At 43.1% G+C, this 24,096-nt stretch overlaps 1 protein-coding gene across 19 annotated transcripts in view; it reads left to right on the top strand.

Moving 5' to 3' along the window:
* The window catches only part of LOC109879868 (regulator of G protein signaling 3), a 187,426-nt gene extending 163,993 nt beyond the window's left edge, over positions 1-23,433 (top strand). For 10 of the 19 annotated variants that reach the window (XM_031803162.1, XM_031803159.1, XM_031803161.1 and 7 more), the window contains 5 exons: positions 4,451-4,524; positions 17,816-17,917; positions 19,399-19,460; positions 20,597-20,763; positions 21,404-23,433. In XM_031803162.1, coding sequence (XP_031659022.1) covers positions 4,451-4,524; positions 17,816-17,917; positions 19,399-19,460; positions 20,597-20,763; positions 21,404-21,604 — 606 coding nt within the window. In that variant the 3' untranslated portion in view covers positions 21,605-23,433. Of the gene's footprint in view, positions 1-4,450; positions 4,525-11,756; positions 11,925-14,186; positions 16,854-16,892; positions 17,566-17,815; positions 17,918-19,398; positions 19,461-20,596; positions 20,764-21,403 lie in introns of those variants that run through there. The other 9 variants (XM_031803160.1, XM_020472048.2, XM_031803164.1 and 6 more) reach the window with 7 other exon arrangements.
* The last annotated feature ends 663 nt before the right edge of the window (positions 23,434-24,096 follow it).

Raw genomic sequence — 24,096 nt, 5'->3', positions numbered from 1 at the left:
AGCCCCTTGGCCTGGGGGTGCAGGCCCACTGGTGTCTGTCCTCAGTGGAGCACGTGAGAGTTTGTTTCTGCTGTGGACCACTGCTGTGTAGACATTGGGGCTCAGGGTTACAGTATATATAGAGACTGGATCTGACCCTGCTGTTGTTCCTATGTCCTGAGCAGACTGCTATGTGAGGGGCTGGGGAGGGGTTCATGCCTCATAGACTTCAGAAATTAAAGTGATGGAGAACGCCAGAGATTCACTATTTTAACACTTGAACATGGACAATTGATCACCAATTCCAATTGTTATACCTGTATTTCAATCTTAAAACCAATACTTTCATTGTTAGCATATGGATAATTTCTTCTTATTTCTTCTTATATAAAACATTACTATCTAGTAGGTATTCAGGTTATATGTAGGTATGTGCAACAAAGAGTAAATACAGTGCAATCGTAAAGTATTCAGAAAATTTGATATTTTCCACATTTTGTTACGTTACAGCCTTATTCTAAAATTGATTAAATAATATTTTTCCTCATCAATCTACACACAAATCTCCACAATGACAGTGAAAATGTTTTTACAAATGATAAAAATAAAAAAAAGTATTCAGACCATTTGACACTCGAAATTGAGTAGGGTGCATCTTGTTTCCATTAATCATCCTTTAGATGTTTCTACAACTTGATTGGAGTCCACCTGTGGTAAATTCAATTGATTGGACATGATTTGGAGAGGCACACACCAGTCTATATATGGTCCCACTGTTGACAGTGCATGTCAGAGCAAAAACCAAGCCATGAGGTCGAAGGAATTGTCCGTAGAGCTCTGAGACAGGATTGTTTCGAGGCACAGATCTGTGGAAGAGTACAAAAACATGTCTGCAGCAATGAAGGTCACCAAGAACACAGTGGCCTCCATCATTATTAAATGGAAGAGGTTTGCAACCACCAAGACAATTCCTCTTCCAAACTGAGTGATCGTGGGAGAAGGGCATTGGTCATGGAGGTGACCAAGAACCCAATTGTCACTCTGGCAGAGCTCCAGAGTTCCTCTGTGGAGATGGGAGAACCTTCCAGTCGGACAACCATCTCCACAGCACTTCACCAATCAGGCCTTTATGGTAGAGTGGCCAGACGGAAGCCACTCCTCAGTAAAAGTCACATGACAGCCCGCTTGGAGTTTGCCAAAAGAAACAAGATTCTCTGGTCTGATGAAACCGAGACTGAACTCTTTGGCCGGAATGCCAAGTGTCACACCTGGATGCAACCTGGCACCATCCCTATGGTGAAACATGGTGATGGCAGCATCATGCTGTGGGGATGTTTTTCAGCGGCAGGGACTGGGAGACTAGTCAGGATCAAGGGAAAGATGAACGGAGCAAAGTACAGAGCGCTCAGGACCTCAGACTGGGCTCACATTCCAACAGAACAAGGACCCTGAGCATACAATCAAGACAACGTAGGTGTGGCTTCGGGACAAGTCTCTGAATGTCCTTGAGTGGCCCAGTCAGAGCCTGGACTTGAATCGGATCAAACATCTTTGGAGCGACCTGAGCTTGAGAGGATCTGCAGAGAAGAATGGTAGAAACTCCACAAATACAGGTGTGCCAATCTTGTAGGGTCATACCTAAGACTCGAGGCTGTAATTGCTGCCAAAGGTGCTTCAACACTGAGTTCTGGGTAAAGGGTCTGAATACTTATGTAATTGTGATATTTCAGTTGTTGTTTATGTGTACATTTGCAAAAATGTATAAAAAGCTGTTTTTGCTTTGTCATTATGGGGTATTGTGTGTAGATTGATGAGGGGAAAAAGCTATTTATTCCATTTTAGAGGGGGATGAGGGGGAAAAAGCTATTTATTCCATTTTAGAATAAGGCTGTAACGTAACAAAATGTGGTAAAAGTCTGAAGGTCTGAATACTTTCCAAATGCATTGTATACAGTATTTTATCACCCATGATACAATTCAGTATTTGACGTCCATCTATGTCTGAGGACGTTGGGAGATTATGTGGAAACCAGCCACTAGGGGCGACATTGAACGCTGTTAACTTCAAGTTGATTTTGGTTTTGCTAGGGCATGGTGGATGGGCTTAAACATCTGCCTCTGATTTCAAAACTTGCAAGTTTGAATCCAGCAATAGAACGATTTTTTTGTAATCCTATCCCAAACCCTAACCCTTACTTTAAAAATGTAGAGTTAATGCCTAAACGTATCCTTAAGCAGTCCGAAATTTGACATTTGGAACAACTTCAAAGTTTGACGTTTGAGCAACATGGATGAACATCTAAATCTGACATGAGAATGTGAGGGCTGGTTTAACATGCTATTTTATTTAGTCTGTCTATATCTATTCAGTCAGTAAGTAGTTGTAGGTTATGTTTCCACGTTCCTCTTAGGAAAAACAACACACCTTCAAGGCAGCAAGACATTACAGCCCTAAACTAGGTCTGCATCACGTCACCAGACAGCATCCTACCATTACAAATTATCATGTTACATGTAGTAGGAAACCCATAAACATTCCCTTTAAGATACACAATAGATGGGAGTCCATGTGTTCCTGTAGGTTGTAATGGGTCTTAATTGCAGTTGGAGGGTTGTTTCAAAGTGTCACATGAGCCTGGCGTTGAGTGCTTTATGGTATGAAGGGACCTGTAACATGAGGACCTCCTCTCAATGGCTAGAACCTCATCGTGTGTCTTCATTTGGAGATCCCCGCTGAAGGCTATTGTGTGTGTGTGTGTGTGTGTGTGGCAGCCAGGCAAAAGCAAACCATATTCCCCTGTGTCTGTGGTCAGTAATGTGGAGTTATGACCTCTGGATTAGCTATTCCTACAGTAAACCCTGTGGGTAAATAGCAGGAGGACTGGGTTGGCCTGATTTCCCCCCCCCCCCCCCATCCTCTCTGGTTACTGGGGCAAAGCCTGGCAGACAGCTCCCTGGGGTCTGGGGCACCCTGGTTCTCATGTTCCCACACTAAGATTAAACACTTTATTTTGATGTTGCTGCTGACCCTACTGACCTCATTGGGATCTGGTCGTTGCACAAGTGCGTGTATGTGCATGTGTGTGTGTGTGTGTGTGTGTGTGTCCGTGCGTTTGTGTATGTTTGTCAGCCTTGAGCGTCTGGGGCTTGGAGGTGGACGGGAGGCTACTAATGACCTACACAGACATACACATGTACATTGAACAAAAATAGACATTTCAACGATTTTACTGGGATACAGCTCATACCTATTGATTTCACAACAGGGAATAGAGATATCCATCTGTTGATCGCAGATACCTCATAGTTAGTACTTGTCATTTTCTGTGTACGCAGATAACGTTGATCTTTAGACGCTAGTTTACAGGAGCATCTCAGTAGCTCTACTTTCAGTGACACCTTTAGCAGTGTCAAGGGAACGCGCCAGCTCAGTATCTGAACTCTGGCTATGATCAAAACACTACACAGGGTACAAGTAAACAGATTATGTGTGCTTTAGACTGGGATTTGTTGAATAGGTGGGTAGGAGGCATTACAGCTTCAGTTTGACTTTGATTTTGTTTTAAGTTGGCACTGACCTCAACTATATACACAGCACAGGTTCAATGGCTGCGAACTCCTTGCCAACTGTTGGTTCAATAGCAACAATGAAGTGCTTTTTTAGTCCGTGTCTGTTGTTATTCTCATTTGTCACTTTGAGACACAGGCAGGGGAAAGAAACTATACTGTACCTAATGTATGGGGAAATGGGTTCCCAATGAGCACTTATTGTTTCAGTCCAATAACAGCCACACACACACACACACACACACACGCTCATGTGTGTGCATGAACGCACACACACGCGCACGCACGTGCGTAAAGACACACACACAGAAACCGCCACCTCCCCCTGAACAGTCACGGACCAGCAGATTACCAGAGAATGACCCCTCTTCCACTCCTCCCCCTCTTTTCTTTCTCAGCCAATCAGAGACAGGGGGGCTCAGGAAGTGTAATGTGACACTGGAGCCTATCGGCTTAGGTTTAGGCTTAATTGGGGCCAGGGCTACCAGACTGGTGTCACACTCTTTTCACACACAAACTCACACACAAACACAACTTGACTCTCTCACACATACTCACACATGCACAGCGTAGGCCACCCGCACTCACTCACACACACACACACACACACACATGCATTCACTCTCGGTCAGCCACACATTCACACACAGAGAGAGGCCCGGAGGCAATAGGAGTATGTGCTGGGGTGCTGTTGAGGATTAGCCAGAGTGGGAACTGGCTGTGTGTGTTACAGACTGGACTAGATACCCTTTACCTCCATCACACTGCATACTTTAGCCTAGGAGATAGTGGCACAGGAGGGACTAGTGGCTTTAGGGGCCAGTGTGAGGCTCTAGGGGCCAATCTCTACTGTGACTGGGGAGACTGGATGATGCAGTGTGTGCTCTCCCTACTCTCCCTTCAGCTCAGCGCCGGATCCCCATGCAGCTGTGACGTTGGCCCCGACGGGTCCAAGAAGTCTAAGAAATCCAAGAACCTGTAAGTAACCAACCTTTGATTTACTGTTTCCTGTCTTTATTTTTTACCCCCTCTCTTCTTATCTTTGTAGTTAATATTGAGAATGTCTTTGTGTTGTGAATGGGGAATCCCATGTCATGTGTTCTAGCAGTGCAGACATTTGATCAAACTAGCATTAGTAATGCTGCTCTATGGAGTTTCCCTATTTTACGTAAATTGGATCCATGAACACTGTTGAATAAGAGAATGTCTGCACTGCTAAACATGTGAGATTCTTTTGTTTCCCATTCTTGTCTGTGACTGATATGAACTCTAAATACACATGTTCATTTGCTGTAGCTCTATTATGCTAACCTTTATAATCCAAAGACAAAGAGTTTTTTGTTCATTGTCGGTAGGGGTAGTGTGGCGTAATGCAATAATAGTTTTTCTTATGCTGTACATGGATGACCCTGCAGCATACAGTAGTACAGTGTCACCTCATGTCAATGTCATTAGCCTTAATTCTATGGCCTCATGGCTATCAAACATGGCTGAAGCCACAAGCCCATACTTGCCATTCACTCTCCCATAGACTTTTAACAGAGGTGTCAGATAGGCATTTGAAATGGTTTCACAATTTGAAAAAAAGAATCTATATCTATCCAGCCAGCGAAATACAGGTGTTTAAAGGTGTTTTTTTTAAACTTCAATCTGGAGTCAGAACTCAGGAGAGGCGGTGTACTCTGTTGTTTCAGCACAGGTAGGCTGTTCATATTAAAACAGCCTACCTGTTGGGAGACCATTGTATCCTACTGCTTCTCATTTTAGCCAACTTAATTCTGTAATTGTAAATCCATTTCCATTGATTAGAAAACTCCCACTTCACATGCGCCACATGGAGCCTCTGACGGTGTTGCTGCTTTGATTGACTGACAATAACAAGCTACATGTGAAAAGTGTGTAGGCTACCGGTATGTCTTTTTTATGGGTGGCACTCATTAAAAACGGTCATAAAAATATTGTTTTATTCAAATGTTTAATGTCATGTTCTATCCTAACGGCCTGTCTTGAATGAAATATAAGATGGTGCGTGTACAGTGCATTCATAAAGTATTCAGACCCTTTGTCTTTTTCCAAATTTGGTTAAATTACAGCCTTATTCTAAAACAGATTATATAGCTATTTCTCCTCATCAATCGACACACTATACCCCATAATAACAAAGCAAAAACACGTTTTTTGGACATTTTTGCAAATGTATTAAAAATTTAAAACGGAACTATTACATTTGCATTAGTATTCAGACCCCTTTACTCAGTACTTGGTTGAAGCACCTTTGGCAGTGATTACAGCCTTGAGTCTTCTTGGGTATGACGCTACTAGCTTGGCACACCTGTATTTGGGGAGTTTCACACATTCTTCTCTGCAGATCCTCTCAAGCTCTGTCAGGTTGGATGAGGATGTCCGGGCTCTGGTTGGGCCACTCAAAGACATTCAGAGACTTGTCCCGAAGTGTTCGTCGGGCTCTTGGTCACATCTTTTCTGTTTTATACATTTGCAAAAAATTATAGAAACCTGTTTTCACTTTGCCATTATTGGGTATTGTGTGTTGATTGATGAGGGGAAAAAACTATTTTATCATTTTTAGAATAAGGCTGTAACGTAACAAAATGTGGAAAAGGTCAATGGGTCTTCGGGAATACTTTCCGAATGCACTGTATGTGTTGTCAAATGTGTGTGCTGAGGGGGATTCCTGTGCCATTATCGCCTCAGTGATTCATCAGCTGTTGATTGAGCCTTCTTCACACTATCACATGGAGACGAAAGGAGAATTCACAGCCAGAGGACAATGTCCATTTAAAATGGCTGCTCAGCCTGAATGCTGATAGCTACTCAGCATATCAACAGCTGATGAAAATTAAAATCAGAAGCGTCAAAAGCCACATTTGAGCATAATCATTAAGTAAATACAATGTCATGTATTTTCAGTTTAGATGTTAATGACATAAGTCACTACTTGACACATTTTGGTATCCCTCGCCACTTTTTGAATGCCCCAGGATAGTCTGTTTATGCAGCTGAGAGTTTGAGAATGTAAATGTGCAGTTGGTGAGAGGGATGTACCACACCTCCTGTGTGTGTGTGTGTGTGTGTGTGTGTGTGTGTGTGTGTGTGTGTGTGTGTGTGTGTGTGTGTGTGTGTGTGTGTGTGTGTGTGTGTGTGTGTGTGTGTGTGTGTGTGTGTGTGTGTGTGTGTGTGTGTGTGTGAGACTAAAGTGTCTGTTCCCAAGTCCTTAAGTGTCACCTCAATGTCACACTTCCTCTGAAGTGAGTCTACAGATGTAGGATCTTAATTTGAGCCAGATTGCTATAGCAGAAAAATAACCTTGCAGCATCAGGAAATGTGAATTATAATTAATGGACATTTTTGTAAGGGTTGATACATTTTTCAATAGGGCAAATCAAGCCTGAAATGTCAAAAGTGGAAATGACAGAATTTAGAAGCCTTTTTAAAACTCACGTATTCATTTATTGCATTGCAGGAAAAGTCTCAGCAACAAAATACTGATCAATTTAAATCCTACATATGTGCATGTTGAGTGGATGTCTATTGTTGTCTTCTCTTGGAGGTTTTTCCAATTTAGAATGTTCTGTCTCGCCTCAATTGAGCCAAATGTGACTGACCCAATTCCAGTCTATGTTCTCGATATTTACGCCTAGTTAATAGGGATAGGGATAGGCGCTAGCGGGACACCAGTCAACAACATCCAGTACCTGTGTATGCTGTCTCGGGAATCTGGTCCTCTCTACCGGCTGATACCCCAGCCTATTCAGTATGAGATGGAGCTCTGGGAAGTTAGAACGTGACACGCCAGATGTGGGGAATCATCATGTAAAACAGTATATGCAGTCACTTACACCATCAGGCATATGTGGGTTACAGCGCAGCGGGTTACAAGAAAACAGAGTAGAGTTGTTGCTTTTGAGTAATTTCCCAAAAGCATAGGTAGGGAGGATATTGCTGAACCTGGGGATTGACGTGTACAACGGCTGGATTACAATTTAATTGTGTTGGGTTGGGGTTACAGGAGTATTTTCCTTAGGGTAATCACAGTTATATCTCTTACATGTTTCCAGTTAGTGTGTGCTACATATACTACCTTGATTAAGCACTTTGCTCAAGATTAATCTACAATGTCCTTTATTCGAACCCGTGACAATCTATTGAGTTACTCAACTATGTAGCTGTAAACTGCACCTGTCCCTACTACCCCCATGACCTCTTCTTTAACAGGTATTCTTTTTCTCTCCTGTTCACATCCATCCATCAGATTTCACTTTCTCCATTGTTTTCTTTTACCAGGAGTCTGAGTTCAGTCTGAAACCTGAAGCCTTGTCTTTGTAAATCATGCTCCTTCTTCCCTCCCTGGCTCTGTCTTTCATTCCTCCCCCCTTCCTTGGTGAAGACCTCTCAACCATCCCTCTGGGCCTCCGTATGTGTCTTGAACCTTTCCAGACTTTATCTCCTCATGATCTTACTCCTGGTCCAATCACCAAAGAGTGTATACACTATGCAACCTTCAGTCTTCTCAGAGGCCCCCCATACACACGTAGGAGGCCAGGTCAGGATACAAAGCTGTAGATCATTCCTGTGGCTCAAAGACCCCCTAAAGGCCGTCATTTACCGTGTGTGTGTGTGTGTGTGCACTTGGATGGAGTCAGATTTTTTGGATCAATGCACGCCTTTTGTTTAACATGGGCTGTGTTTTTGTATTTTTTATTGTCTTCTCATTTGGGGTGAAAGCAAGGAAGAGGCGTCATCCCTTGCTAGCAGTAGCTAACTGACTTGAGCCTGACAAAAGCATTGCAAGCTAGCTAGCCTTTAGTTTTCCACACCTCCATGTGAAACAATCAGATTTATTATTAAATAATATGCCCTAGCAATATTGTTCTACTTGCTAGTGTGACTTACAGTATTATCCCAGTTTAATATGCTGCTTCAATGTGTTCAGTTCCATCAGATAACAATAGAGCTTCATATCAGAAGGCACGCGGCTACCAGCGTTTTTACCATTTTACTTCTCAACAAAATACCTTACATTGTTTAAACAGTCGCTGAGATTATATTTAGTTATAAATGCAAAATTATACTTTAGATGCACAGCCTATTTCAAGAAAACTTATGTGAACCCTTTGGATTTACCTGGATTTCTGCATAAATTTGACATAAAATTTGATCTGATCTTCGTCTAAGTCACAACATTGTACAAACACAGTATGCTTAAACTAATAACACACAAATTAGTGTATTTTTCTTGTCTATATTGAATACATTTATTTAATTTAAACATTCACAGTGTAGGTTGGAAAAAGTATGTGAACCCCTAGGCTAATGACTTTACCAAAAGCTAACTGGAGTCGAATCAATGAGACGAGATTGGAGATTTTGGTTAGAGCTGCCCTGCCCCATAAACAGTTTTGGGTTTGCTATTCACAAGAAGCATTGCCTGAGAAGAACCATGCCTCAAAGAAAAGAGATCTCAGAAGACCTAAGGTAAAGAATTGTTTCCTTGCATAAAGCTGGAAAGGTTTACAAAAGTATCTCTAAAAGTCAGTCCACGGTAAGACAAATTGTCTATAAATGGAGAAATAGCAGCACTGTTGCTACTCTCCCTAGGAGTGGCCATCCTGCAAAGATGACTGCAAGAGCACAGCGCAGAATGCTCAATGAGGTTAAGAATAATCCTAGTGTCTGCTAAAAACTTCCAAAAATCTCTGGAAGATGCTAACATCTCTGTTGACGAGTCTACAATACGTAAAACACTAAACAAGAAAAGTGTTCACGGGAGGACACCACGGAAGAAGCAACTGCTGTCCAAAAAAAACATTGCTGTACATCTGAAGTTTGCAAAAGAGCACCTGGATGTTCCACAGCGCTACTGGCCAAATATTCTGTGGACAGATGAAACTACAGTTGAGTTGTTTGGAAGGAACAGGCACAGCACAGCACACCAACATCAAAACCTCAACCAAACTGTAAACTATGGTGGAGGGAGCATCATGGTTTGGGGCTGCTTTGTTGCCTCAGGGCCTGGACAACTTGCTATCATCGCCGGAAAAATGAATTCCCAAGTTTATCAGGACATTTTGCAGGAAGATGTAAGGCTATCTGTCCACCATTTGAAACTCAACAGAAGTTAGGTGTTGCAACAGGACAACAGCCCAAAAGACAGACATAAATCAACAACAGAATGGCTTGAACACCTTCTGGACTCCACCTTCTGGAGTGGCCCAGTCAGTCCTGACCTCAACCCGATTGAGAGGCTGTGGCATGACCTCAAGAGAGACATTCACACCAGATATCCCAAGAATATTGTGGGAGTGAAACAGTTTGTAAAGAGAAATGGTTAAAAATTCCTCCTGACCGTTGTGCAGATCTGATACTCAACTACAGGAAACGTTTGGTTGAATTTATTGCTGCCAAAGGAGGGTCAACCTGTTATTAAATCCAAGGGTTCACATACTTTCCCAACCTGCACTGTTTATGTTTACACGGTATGTTCAATTGAGACATGGACAATTATAATTGTTTGTGTGCTATTCGTTTAAGCAGACTGTGTTTGTCTATTGTTGTGAGTTAGATGAAGACCAGATAGCATTTTAAGGCCAATTTATGCAGATGTCCAGGTAATTCTAAAGGGTTCACATACTTTTTTCCAAGCAACAGCTTCATTGCCTACACAATACTGCCCCCAAAACAGCGTAATGAACTCTCCCTAGAGTCACAGATTTGAATCTGTGCAAAAGTCTGTTGATATAGCAACACCTGCCATGTAAGCAGGACTATGTTCTACAAGGAGCCGCCCATTTTGTGATATGCATAGCTTACGTAAGGTCTGTAGAACCCTTAAAGCCCAATGTTTAACACACATTTCCACTTATGTACGTAGGGAGAAAATCAATACATGAGATTGTTTTTAGGAAAACTATGCAATATGGGCTCAATGCGAGTGCAACTTGATGTTTTGCATAAATCGTGCATTGATGTTGCTGGACATGTTTGAGTTGTGCATTCGTATCTCACGTTCAGAATCCCGAGTAAGAATAAACCTATAACTCTTTGTGGAATGGAAAACAATTGCAACAATGTTTACTGGTATTTAATACTCTGCTATTCAAGACTATAATGGACATTAAGCTTGGACTGTTAATTGGCTAATAAGTATTAATGAATGGTGCTGGGTAAGGGCTAACTGGTGACTGTGGCATAACCTTAGTGTCTGCTTTGAGGTGGTTGTTGTAGCTCACACCGGTTGACCGTGCTAGATACTGGCCAGTAGGGGATTATAAGTGGGGAGGGAGCAGGAGTCATCAGTCATACTGTACCTGTGTTAAGTTTATGCAGACACAGAGTGGTGACACCTGGTTTTTGGATGGCCTATAGCGAGAGTCTGTTGTAGCTGAAACGTTAGGAGCCTCAGGAAGCAGAGGTTTTTGAAGAGCATATTTGATTGAATTCTAGACAAAGTTTGTAAGAGGGATCCTGCGTTTAATGCTGAGTAGTTATGGCCTTTATCCAGGCAGGCTACTAGACAGGCCACTATCTCCTCACCTAGCCCCCTCTCCCTCTTTCTCTCATTCCTCTCCACTCCATACACACACGCGCGTGCTTTCACACACTTACACACACACACACACACACACACACACACACACACACACACACACACACACACACACACACACACACACACACACACACACACACACACACACACACACACACACACACACACACACACACACCAGACAAAAGGATAACATTACACCAGATATGCTAGTATAATATCCACCTGTTGTTGTGCTACATGACAGTAAAAAAATCAAATGGTGGAAATGGATTTTCGATTTGAGTCATCTCTAGTTATGTCTACTCGTGATAGTGAAGATGGATGTCATATTGCTGTAGTAGTAGTAATAGCGAGTTCTACAAGGTTAATATTAGTTGTTGCAGCATTTGTAATAGTCTAGTATTAGAGGGTTTACTAATTGCTGTTGCAGAGGTAATAGCAGTAACAGGTGTAGGTTGTAACAGTAGTAGCTATTAAGTGATTATATAATTGTGAAAATGAAAGCATTTCCTACCCCATAAAGCACAGGCTTGTTCGGGCTTAGATAGAATGCAGCTCCATCCTCTCAGAATAGCACCTTGTGATTGGGTGAGCCTTGAGCCCGCCTCCCCTGGCCCCTGGACTATATAAAGCTACAGCAGAGCCTCTCCGGGTTAGAGGAATGTGACAACTGAATTACCCCTGCCCCGAGCACAGCGCTCTGACGCTCTGACACACACACTATACACACAGGACTACACACAGGACCCTAAAGACTTGTGCCCATGTTCCCCGCAATGGTTGACTTCTCGGAGAAGTACCTGGAAAGGTAAGAAGTTGGAACCCATGGGTAGTATGCTCTGTGTGCTCTCTGCTGCATTAGGAAGAAATAGGGAGAGGGAGGGAGAGAAGGAGGGAGATGATGTTTTAGGCTCTGTGGGGTACTACTGAAAAGCTGTTAGGAGGCCAGCTGACCTCTCTTCTGAATCTCATTTGCCAGTCGCTGGGTGAGAGGACTCCCGTGTGATTAAAACTATTTTGAGGAGACTTCAACTTGTAGCTAAAGATTGGCCTTGTCTTTTAATAATTGGCCTGGATTTCTTATGTGGTCTCTGTGGTTTGTTAGGTAGGTAATGTTGATCATTTAGATTTACATTTGGCAGATGGCTCAGTTAAGAGGGGACGGGTCCGTGCAGTGTTGACTTATATATACTGAACAATGTAGGAACATTTCTATGTTCAGCATTTGCCTTGGTTAGAAAATAATGTACTACTATATTTCCAGACAGAATTCAGATACTCTCAGGAGCTTGTGCAAAAGCACATTTCTGTCCCAGTGTGTTTGCCTGCTCTGTTTTTAAACAGTCTACCTCTATGCCATAGAACGACTCTGGAAACCCACATTCTCATTTACTCTGTGGTAAAAGAACGTGAGGACCCTACTGTCCCTTGCTCCATGACATCTCCATGTTGTTGTTGTTGTTGTTGTCCTCATAGTGGGGAATAACAGGGACATGTGCAGCTATGCCATGTTATGCAGACGCGCACATGCACACACACACACACACACATACACACCTTGTTATTTTTAGTATTTTTAGTATTGATTACTGCATTGTTGGGGTTAGAGCTTGCAAGAAAGACATATCACTGTACTTGTGCATGTGACATTAAAACTTGAAACAAACACACAGACACACAGAGGCGAGGTATGTGTGTGTTCTGTGTACACGGTGCAGGGCCAGGCACATAATCTACTGCAAACAGCCAGAGTGGCAGACGGGGCAAAAACAAGCCCAAAGGTTACCTCCTATCCCTTTACCCTCTACGCCTTCCCCTGGCTGTAGTGGATGGGGCTGCCTGGAGGTGTGGAGAGGGGATCCAGTACACCGTGGGAAACAGAGCCACCGGGTGGAACAGGAAGGTGGGATGTATAAGGGATCCACTTCAAAGCAACAGCAGCTGTGATTTAACAACCCTGATGAACTGACATGGTGGAAACATTTAGTACAGTAGGTCAGAGCAGGACTGACTGTAGGCACCAAGCAATGGGTGCTGATAGGCAGGCGTTTTCTTTGATTCTATAGTGGGACTTGACAGTAATATGCATATGTGCATCTTTCATGCTTCTATACATGTATAACTCTGTAGTATACATTGGTGAAAGTCACCCAGTAAAATATTATTATGAGTAAAAGTCTTAAATTATTTGGTTTAATATATATTTAATTGTGCACTTTGCAGAAATCACTTCGCCATTTCCTCATTGCTAAAATTCTTTGTTGTGCCATCCTAACCGCTGTGAAATGTATTTTCAATTACCAAAAATATTGTTTGAAGCTGGAGTACAAAACCGGAAGTAAAATACGCAAAAATTAAATTAAAGAATGTGGAGCATAGAAATAGCGCACATACTGCTTCTTAGACTTGCTTTCACTGAGAATGACAGACCAATAACTGATATTTCTATGTGAATTTGGTCCGTAGCCCAAAAAGTTACATATTGCAGCTTTAAGTATCAAATTGTAAATCTAATTGCTGAAATATACTTGACTTCAACGGGATCGTTGTCCCGTCCACGGGACGGTTGAGCAAACGTAGGCTAATGCGATTAGCATGAGGTTGTAAGTAACAACAATATATTCCACAACATAGACATATCTGATATTGGCAGAAAGCTTCAATTCTTGTTAATCTAACTTCGCTGTCCAATTTACTGTCGCTATTATAGTGAAAGAATACCATGCTATTGTTTGAGGAGAGTGCACAATTTTGAACATGAAAGTTATTAATAAACAAATTAGGCACATTTGGGCAGTCTTGATACAACATTTTGAACAGAAATACAATGGTTCATTGGATCAGTCTAAAACTGTGCACATGCACTGATGGCATCTAGTGGCCAAAATCTAAATTGCACCTGGGCTGGAAAAATACATTATGGCCTTTCTCTTGCATTTCAAAGATGATGGTACAAAAAAATACCAAATAACGTTGTTTTTTTTCTTTGTATTATATTTTACTATATCTATTGTGTTATATTCTACTACATTCCTTTCACATTTCCATAAACTTAAAGTTGTTTCCTTTCAAACGGTACCTTTCCTGTCCTGTAATGAGTACTTTTGGGGGCTAAGGAAAGTGTATGGAGTAAAACGTTTGTTATTTTCTTTAGGAATGTAGTGAAAAGTAAAAGTTGTCAATTCTTTAAATTGTAAAGTACAGGTACCCCCAAATACTTCAGTAGTACTTCAGTACTTTACACATGGGTACTATACTATGTTATTACTTTGTTGTTGCACATTTCTAGTACATCAATGCAGTTCTTTATCTCGCAATTGGATCTACTGTTGGTGTTGACATGCCCCCCTGTAGCCCCCGTGGTTGTTAGTCAGTCAGTCAGTCAGTCACACTCTAGCACATCTACAGTACATTTGCAGTGTGTCTCTCTGCACCTCCCCAGCGCTCCAGCTCTCCCCTTGAGTTCTTAGTGCCTAGCTAGCTAGAGATCCCTGGGAGCGTGGCCCAGTTTCACGGTACCAGTATTAGCTTGGAGAGAGGCTATTACTGTCTCTAATGTGAGCCAGGAGAAGTGGGAATAACACGAAGACCTGAGATAATTGCAGCGCCAAAGACCCTCCAGCCCCCTCTACACGGACACAAGTACGCACACACACACGTCTCTGCCTGGCAGATAGGGAACATGGGAGGTAACAGAAGTATTTTCTGGATGGATGGGATTAGAGAGCATCTCCCGTAGAGGGATGTTGCCATTTTTGAAGCAGATTGCCCTGTCAGGGTTAGGGCTATGTTTAATGAAGAGAGGAACACACATAACGTCTTCCACTGCCGCTGGTGGGTGGGCGATTAGCTCTGTAGCCGGGGTATGTTATGCAGAGTTAGGAGTGGTGGGAGAGGGTTTGATGGTTAAATGCAGGAGACAAAGAGATGAGACAAGGAGAGCAGACAATGCTGGGCCTCTCTGTCTCTCTGTCTCTCTGTCTCTCTCTCTCTTCTCACATTTCCTTGATCCCCTCTTGCCTCTTCACCTCTTTGCAGTACTAGTTGTTCTCCCAGCAGGTTGTTTGTTTTCTTGGGGTAGCTAGCCTGGGGGCAGGGGGCCTGACGACACCCAGCCGTGTGGTGAACAAGCTAACTGAGCTGTGTAGAATGTGTCCCCTGCCTGCCCTTTGTGGCTGTGTGGATGTGTGGCTGTGTTGTCTTCCCTGTGCCGAATGAGGACTCTGATACTGGCCTTTGCTGTAGCCCTCAGCCCCTCAGGCCCAGTGTATGAGCTAATAATCACAGAAGCAATGTGATAGATGGCCGTGGCCAGAGAGCTGCCATGTGTGTAACCTCCTTATCACTGCCTCAGCCTAAGTCACGTTTCAGCAGCCTCACATGTGCTTGGCTCTCAATAACACGTATAGACTCATGGCATAGGATTATAGAATGGCATTTACACAAACAAGTAGGCTATTCAACTACTGAAATATTGAGATGGTTTGAATGGATTGTAGGATGGTCTGTTAAGCAAAATTACATTTTACTGTAGTTTTCATCACTATAGTGTAGTTTATTCCTCCCAAGAATTGTGAGATTTGTAAATCAGAAGGGGATTTTTACTGTCATCATCTTTTCAAACCAAACAATTGAATGTTATTAGTAATTATTCTGCCACAGTACATTAACATGTTGAGAATGGAGGGCCATATCTCTGTAGTACACTAATCCAGCCAGAAAGTGGCAATGTAGAGTTGTGAATTCAGATCCCTCTCCCAGTTCTCACTGACCAGTGTTCACAGCCCTGTCATAGATTTCCACCCAGCCTGGCCCAGCGTAGTTCACTCAAGTTGTATTGAAACCAGACATGCATAATAAATGGTATCATTAGGCTTGCAAATATTTGCCAGCGCTCCTAAAAAACGAGTCCCTTTTCTCACATATGTTGGCATGGCCCCTCTATTCGGCTTTAACCTCACATAGTTATAAGCCAAATGGCGATGGACACTAAAAACAGAGCAATCAAATACATTCCACTTCTCTATGATGATTTTATGCCTTTCTAAAACAGCTTTTTATTTGAGGTAGTGTGCTGACCTCAGACTGGTGACTGGGTTGTCGAGAGAAAAACTGTGCCAGAGGTAGAGTTGAATGTTTTTCACCACATCAAACAACCCAATTTTACTTCACACTAGAGCTAGCTCCTCATCTGGATAGAGCATGGTTTCATACAGCCCTACTCTGGAATATTAAAAGCATGCCCATTGTAACACCTATAACCTTTTATGGTGCCTTGTTAAAGATCACCTTCTGTTTTTAGATTAATCACAATGGCTGCTAAGCCTGTCACCCAGATAGCCCTAAAAAAAATACACACTAATCAGCAACAGGATTTTAGAAAAAGATTGTTCACATTCCTTGAGGTCTGCCTTTTTTTATTTTTACAATCAATTTCCTGATCTCGCTCAGTGAGGAATGCAGAGACATCCGGTGTCAGGGGGACGCCATGGAGGGGGTTGCACATGGTCCCCTCTCTCTCTTTCTCTCCCATCCTGCTGAAGAGATAGGAGAGGGGAGAAGAAGTTCTGTCTAGAATGCCATCAGAGCCACTTCCAGAAGCTTCGCCACGAGGAGACAATAACACTCTAACCAGCCTCAGCTTGAGGACATGTTTTTAATTTTTTTATTTTTTATGGCTGGAAAACCCACATGATCAGGTGTACGGAGAGGGCCTTTGGATACTGGCAGAGAGAGGGTGAGGGTGTACATGGGTACAGTATGCATGTGTGTGTTTAAATGTGTGTGTGTTAGCATTTATACTGAATGTGTGTGCGTTTTCAGGCTCCAAAAATTAAATGCTTTTTTGGGTTTGGTGGTCTCACTGGGGCTCTTGGTGGCATTAGGCCAGCTGACAGTGACTAGGACAGCGGCGTGTTCGCGCGTGAGCTAATAGCTAATACACTGTGGAAATTAACCAGGAAATGGGAATCGTGTGGGGTCGTGTCCCTTTGAGGAAGCATGTGAGGTCAGAGGGAGGAGCCAGGAGCCAGCCAGGGATTGTTGGAAAGCATGGAAGACTAGGGTCTCTGGGGAGATGGTGATGGGAAAGGGAGATGCAGGGTGTTGTTGATGGTGGGGGGTATAGTTTGGGTGATGGAGGTGGAGGGGGTGCAGCTGTGCACCATGTCCCGTCCCGAGGGCCCCGGCCCTGGGTTATCTCCCACTTAGGGTCCCTTTCGGCACCTGGAGAATGTGTGATCGCTCAGAGGAGTGAGTCTCTCCTCCTTCACTGCCAGATTCACTCACTCCCTGCACAAGGACCTGCCAGGGATAGAACTAGAGGAGAGATATATTGAAAGAAGACATTGACAACGGAGAGGGAGAGACACTAGCTGTCACTGTGCTGTAACTTCCACTGGACACCACTCTACTCTACTGCACTTGAATATCCTGCTGAAGTCTGAAATGTATACAGTCCTGGCACTTTTTACCTCTTCTGATTTTGAGCATATGGAACTGATCTGAACCGCTGGAGTTTGTCTTTAAACTTGAGCTGTGTTTACCATGACTTGGATTTCATTGTTTTGTTTTTAATTTCTGGAAGACTCAACCCCCTTCTTCCCACTTGGTCTCTCCACATCCCTTTCTTCATTTTTCTCTGTTTTTCTCTCTCCATTTCTTTCTTTCTTTCTTTCTCTCTGTCCTTCCCATACTCAGGGCCAAAGACATGAAGAACCGGCTTGCTTTCCTGAGGAGGAGGAATGAGTCTCCCGGAAGCAACCCAGCTGGAAAATTCGACAAGTCCTTGAAGTCAGTAAAGTGAGTTTTTTATTTTGTGTGTGTAGCTATGTGTGTTTGTCAGTGTGTTTGTCGTGTGTGTTTGTCACATGCCCGCATTCTGGGTCCCACCCCAGCTGGTGATGACTTGGCTCAGAGAGACAGACCATTTGGCACTGTGAAGAAGCGCTTGTAAAGCCACTGAGAGAAAGACAGAAATGAAGGAGGGAAGAAAAAGAGAACTGATTAATTACGTCTCAATGTGTTTAACCATCTCTGGTTGATCCGTAAGCTAAGATGGATGTGATTGACGTTACAGGTTAGGTAGATGTTATGGCTTTGGTAAAGGCAGCCATATAGTTATTTGATGTTCCTATTTCTACCTGTTTAAATAGAGAATGTTTCAGAGAGTGTATCTGTATTAGATTTCATGTATGTGCTCTGGTGGTTGATTTTGAGATGCAACATTGTGGAATGTTGATGGATCAGTGATGGGTGAACTCTTGTAACAGAGCGATAGGTCCAGTCAATATCCATGGTTACATATATATTTCTATACTGTATTTATACTGTAGATATTTGGCTAGTTTGATTGACAAAACGGATCCTGGTCCCGTACACTGGCTAATGTATGTCTAATGTATAGTCTGCCATTGCGTCTTTAGAGTATGCTCGCTTGAACACAAGCTGCATCTACTCAACTGCTATTTAAATTGAAGCGTGCATCATGTAATAAATATCGCCCAGCAACCGTAACAGAGAGAGCAGGAGGTCCATTTGTTTTGCGTATGTGAAAGTAGTCAGTCATACATTATACTGTATTATGCAATGTTGTAGAGAGAGACATACATGTTTTGTCCACAGAGAGAGAGAGAGAGAGAGAGAGAGAATTTATTCACGGAGCCAGTTGCAACAGTAACTGATGTAAAAAACAATGTAAATAAGGTAGAAAATGGTAACAAAGGACCAGTAGTGTCTCTGCGTGTAGTGTTATTAGAATGGATTCAAATGGTTGGGTCCTATATTCCTCTGTTGCCATGTCAATAAGGCTGCAGATGTGTTGAAGGAAAATAAGTTTATCCTCTATCAGAGAGCAGAGCGAATGAGGGAAGCAAGGGGCGGGCATAAAAGCTAGGGGTTGGACCCTCAGGTTCAAACCCTCTCCCCATTGGCCGGCTTTGTCCCTCCCCTCCCTGCCTCCCGAGCTGCAGTGAGAGGGAGTATAAGATGAGTAGTCTAGTGGAGGAAGTTAGACAGTTTTAGGCACACACATTAATATCCACTCACACACGCTCGCTCACACACAGCCCCAGAGTGCCAGAGAGTGTGAAAGAGAGAAAAACAAAGAAGGAGAGAATAAGAAGAAGAAATAGTAATTGAACAGAGGACTAGCCAAAGGATCACACTGACGCTCCCTACCAGTCCAGTGCAGTACAGTGGAGCACAGAGCTTCGGATGGGTCACACTATGAGAAACCTGGCAGAGATGGGCTTGCTAAAGAACCGCTCCGCTTTCATTTGCAGGCCCACCCCGGAGGAGGCACTCAAATGGGGGGAATCTCTGGACAAGCTGCTGGCCCATAAATGTAAGTTTGCCTTTCCTTCTTATTCTTCTCCTTCTTTATTCTCTCCATCCATTTAATCAATCTAACCCAGGGGGATAAAGGACATGACTAATGCCCATCCGGGTTGATTGCCATATGGTCCAATGTGTGTCTGGTTTAAGTTGAACTGAAGCATGGGGAACAATTGCATTGATTATGAATAAGGAACAATGTGCATGTGTTTTGGGGGGTGGGGGGTGGTGTCTGGTACGGGTTGTAAATATGCTCATATTGACATGCATTAAGCATGCATGCCTTGCTTGTGCTTGTTGCTTTTGCGATGTGAATTCAGTGTGTGTGTGAGTTGTTGCACGCCTGCAGTGAATGGGCAGTCTGTTGAGGCACTCTGCTGCAGCTCTCCCACTAATCCCAGTGGATAGAACCATGCATTAGTGTATGGGGAGAGCGACCAGATTATAGGCTAGGTGGCTGATAGGGAGAGAGAATGCTTCAGAGTAGTGTTACTATATTTATATTCTTCCATAATTCATAGCCTTGGTCTGAGTGCTGTGAGGTTGGTTGTTCAAATCCCTATTCAACTCCCTCTCTTAGCGGAACAACACTTTGGTGAGACAACACTTGAATCCCTTTCTTTTCCTCCCTTTGCTCTTAGTTTAATCTCCCCAAGGGGGTTCATGTGAACGGAAAGGTGTGGGCGACCAGGCAGGGTGGGAATCTGCTTCCTGCTATTCTTACCCTGCTGATGGCTTTTCCTTAAGTAATTAAAAACACCAATCTCAATAGCCAAATCAACAGAAATGTATTGACAAGCAAACTGACCCCACCTAAGAACAAGAAAGGCTTCTCTTTGTTCAGAGACGACATTGAAAAAGGCATTCCAATTACTGGTGTCGATGACAGGAAAAAGTAACAGAGTATAGTGTAGGGTCAGTGGGGTGATGCTGGATAATTGTTGCATATGGGAGGTGACTGGATAGGTGTCTCAGAGGTGACTGCATGCTGGCTTTAGTAGTCCCCTTTTTAACAGCGTGATTCAATGGACTTGGCTACTGTGCTATTTTAGGTAGTCTCCCACATTGAGAGAGATGCCGCTGTGTTGCCATGGCTCTCCAGTCACATCCACTAACCCACACCTCTGTCTTTCATCTTCCTTTCAGATGGCCTGGCAGCGTTCAGAGCTTTCCTGCGCACAGAGTTCAGCGAAGAGAATCTGGAATTCTGGCTAGCATGCGAGGATTACAAAAAGATTAAGTCGCAATCCAAGATGGCGTCCAAAGCCAAGAAAGTATTTGCTGAATACATCGCCATCCAGTCTTGTAAAGAGGTGAGCAGCAATCCCCATACAAACACAGACCCGTACCCACAAAGGATGGCGGAAAATACCATTAAACTGTCATTTACCCTCTCCAGCCATTAGGCAATGTTTATACCTAAATGAGCTCTCCATTTCCATTTTCCAAATTGTTTACTTTGACTTACTGGAAAGACTTAGTCAGCGGCCCCTCAATTAAGATGTGTTCTCTAATTCCAACCTCACTTGTCTTGATTCAGCCTTTTTCGAATGTCTGCTTCTAACTCCTGCCTGACAGAAACTAGGCCATGAATGAACTTGTTCCTGCTGTAAATAGAAAAAGCAGTGATTTTTGGCCGGCCTCCTCAGCATTGTTCCCCTGCTAAAGATGTTAGGTGATGAATGTGTAATGCCTGTCAGAAGGTGCTCCCACAAGGGAACGAGTGAGCTGGAGAGGACGTGAGATCATTCCAGACAAACTGGCTTTCTTTGGCCGCCTGACACGCACCAAATAGACTCCCTCACTTTTCCCCTTTCCCTTTTTGTTTCAAACCTGGAGAGCCGGGTGGAAACTTCAAGTCACAAATCAGCCCCAACAACTGGAACCAGTTGTCAGTAGCACTGAAACTAACCTGCTCTGCTGCTTCTTCCCTTCCCTCGTTCCCTTTCTCAGGTGAACTTGGACTCGTACACCCGAGAGCACACCAAGGACAACCTTCAGAACGTGACGCGTTCCTGCTTCGACCTGGCCCAGCGCAGGATATATGGCCTGATGGAGAAGGACTCATACCCCCGCTTCCTCCGCTCAGAACTCTACATGGACTTAGTCAACCAGAAGAAGGCCAGCACCACGTCCACCTCCTCATCGTCGTAAACATACAGAGATCGAGAGAGAAAGTGAGAGACAACGACGAGAGAGAGAAAACATTGACTTGAAAGCAGGGGTGTTGATTTTTTTATACGTTCGCTGTTTTGTTTTGTTTCTGCCATCTTCCTGTCCCACTATAATTTGGGTGTGAGAGAGACAGAAAGCTAGGCTGTGGCATTGAGGGGGATGTTGTTTACACAACGACCATGATGACGGACCGATGGTGGATGGATGAACGGATGGAGAGGAGAGCCCAGTCAGGACAGCTGGTCAAGTCGTGACTGCTGGATGCTTCTCTGATCACTCTCATTGATAATTGATCACTGTCTGTGGTTCATAACGACATACGTTGGTTTGTCCGGACGTACTGTAGAAAGGATGGGGTGCTGAAACCTCCGCAGACATGAAGACAGTCCGGTACTGTTTTGGCGCTTTTGTTGATATTTTCCTTCTTTTTGTTTTACACCCCCCCCCATCCTCCTCCTCCTTTAGAGCCAGTTCAAATGCTGTTGGTACGACGCAAAGGTTTGTTTTGTCCTAGATTCTCAATGTCTCACAATGACCATTTCTAAACGGGCTTGCGAGAAAAAGGAGAAACGTGATAGCTGGATCAATGTCTGGATGACTGGGACGAAAAGCCGCTTTTTGTCTGGTTTTGCATCTTTTTTCTGTTCACGGTGAAACACAACTCTCTCAAGCACAGTCAGCATCTGTTCTGTTCAGCATTCTCTCACAGGGTCTCACCTTGTCGCATTCATCCAAATCATACAGCAAAAGACACTGAGGAACAGAGGGAAAAGAGAGAGAGAAAGATGGAAAAATATCAACAAACGGAATGGACCAAAACTGCAAAAGCAGAGATGTGCCACTCTAACTCGAAAAGACTTGCTGCCTGTTTCCAAAGACCGTCGAAAAAAAGAGAAGTAACACTTGACTGTGTTCTGATAAGCAATTCATTGTAGCGCCACCTAGACTCAACGAGGCAGCATTCTCAGGACATTAAGGCACTTGACTATGAAGCTTCCAAGCTTGATTTTTATTGTTATTCATTTTTTTAATTTTTTTTTTATCGTTTTAAGTTCAAACCTGCACTCCATAAGTATACTGAGCAATACTGTTGGGAGGTTGCTCTTTTCATAGACATAAAACAAACGCTTCACCTGTACAAAGGTCTGCCTATTTATTTAGATATCTTGCTGGATGCTTCACCCATTGCACTCAGATGAAAGCTCTCCCTTCCCCTAAACCACAAACCAGGTCCACCGCTGTCCTGGCTTTAAGTGCAATATGTTTTTGTTTATTTTCCTTTTTTTCCCCCATTTTTATCGGAAAGACAATGTCTTGAGCTCTGTATTATACACTTTATTTGTAGGAGTTGTGCTGCAAAATTCTGCTATAAAGTTGATTTACAGTTTAAGTAATTAATCAAGAATAGATACATGAATTAAGTAAGTCATTCTAACTGTGTACCCTGGCAGCAGGCAGCTAGGGGTTAAGGATGTACATATAATTCTTTAAGAAAATAAAGAAAAAAAAATGAAAAAAAACAAGAGGTTTCACTTGTGTTGAGCTGGAACCTGGCTGTATCTATGTAAATATGAGAGACTCAAAGCTATAAGATGACATGTATTGTTATAGAAATGAGGAAGGGTGGCTACGGTCTGCCCTTTCCTGGTCATACACTGCTTGTCAGGAGTTTTCTGAAATGTATTTGATCATTTTCATTGTTTACAATTCAAACGCATCTCCCAAGATAGCAAGCGAAAAAGACAATAGAAATACATTTGGTGTTATTGCTGAAAATAAATAAAATAACCAACTGGTGAAATGATAAATAATGTCTCTGAATTTTAATTCGCTGGGAATTGTATGTCATATCAGTATGTCCACTTTGTTACATGTTGCTAATCCAAGAAATTAGCTGGAGAAGAAATACATACGCATATCCAACATCTATTACAGTATGAGCGCCAATGTATTAAGAACAAATTCTTATTTTACAATGAAGGCCTCCCCTAACCCGAACAATGCTGGGCCAATTGTGTGCCGCGCTATGGAACTCCCGATCACGGCCGGGATCCAGCCCGGGATCGAACCAGGGTTTGTAGTGACACCTCTCGCACTGAGATGCAGGTTTCAGGCCGGGATTCAATCCAATCAGCAATAGATAATACCGCGCTTGACACTTAATTTCTGATTGAGCTGATATACAGTACCAGTCAAAAGTTTGGACACACCTACTCATTCAAGGGTTTTCATTTATTTTCTACATTTTAGAATAAAAGTGAAGACAACAAAACTATGAAATAACACGTATGGAATCATGTAGATTTTATATTTGAGATAGTAGCCATCCTTTGCCTTGATGACAGCTTTGCACCCTCTTGGCATTCTCTCGACCAGCTTCACCTGGAATGCTTTTCCAACAGTCTTGAAGGAGTTCCCACACATGCTGAGTACTTGTTGTCTGCTTTTCCTTCACTCTGCGGGCTAACTCA

Source organism: Oncorhynchus kisutch, linkage group LG23 (genome assembly GCF_002021735.2).
Source record: "Oncorhynchus kisutch isolate 150728-3 linkage group LG23, Okis_V2, whole genome shotgun sequence".
In the NCBI taxonomy this organism is placed as follows: domain Eukaryota; kingdom Metazoa; phylum Chordata; class Actinopteri; order Salmoniformes; family Salmonidae; genus Oncorhynchus; species Oncorhynchus kisutch.
The sequence above is the reverse complement of the archived record's forward strand: the minus strand, read 5'-3'. Positions and strand labels throughout refer to the sequence as shown.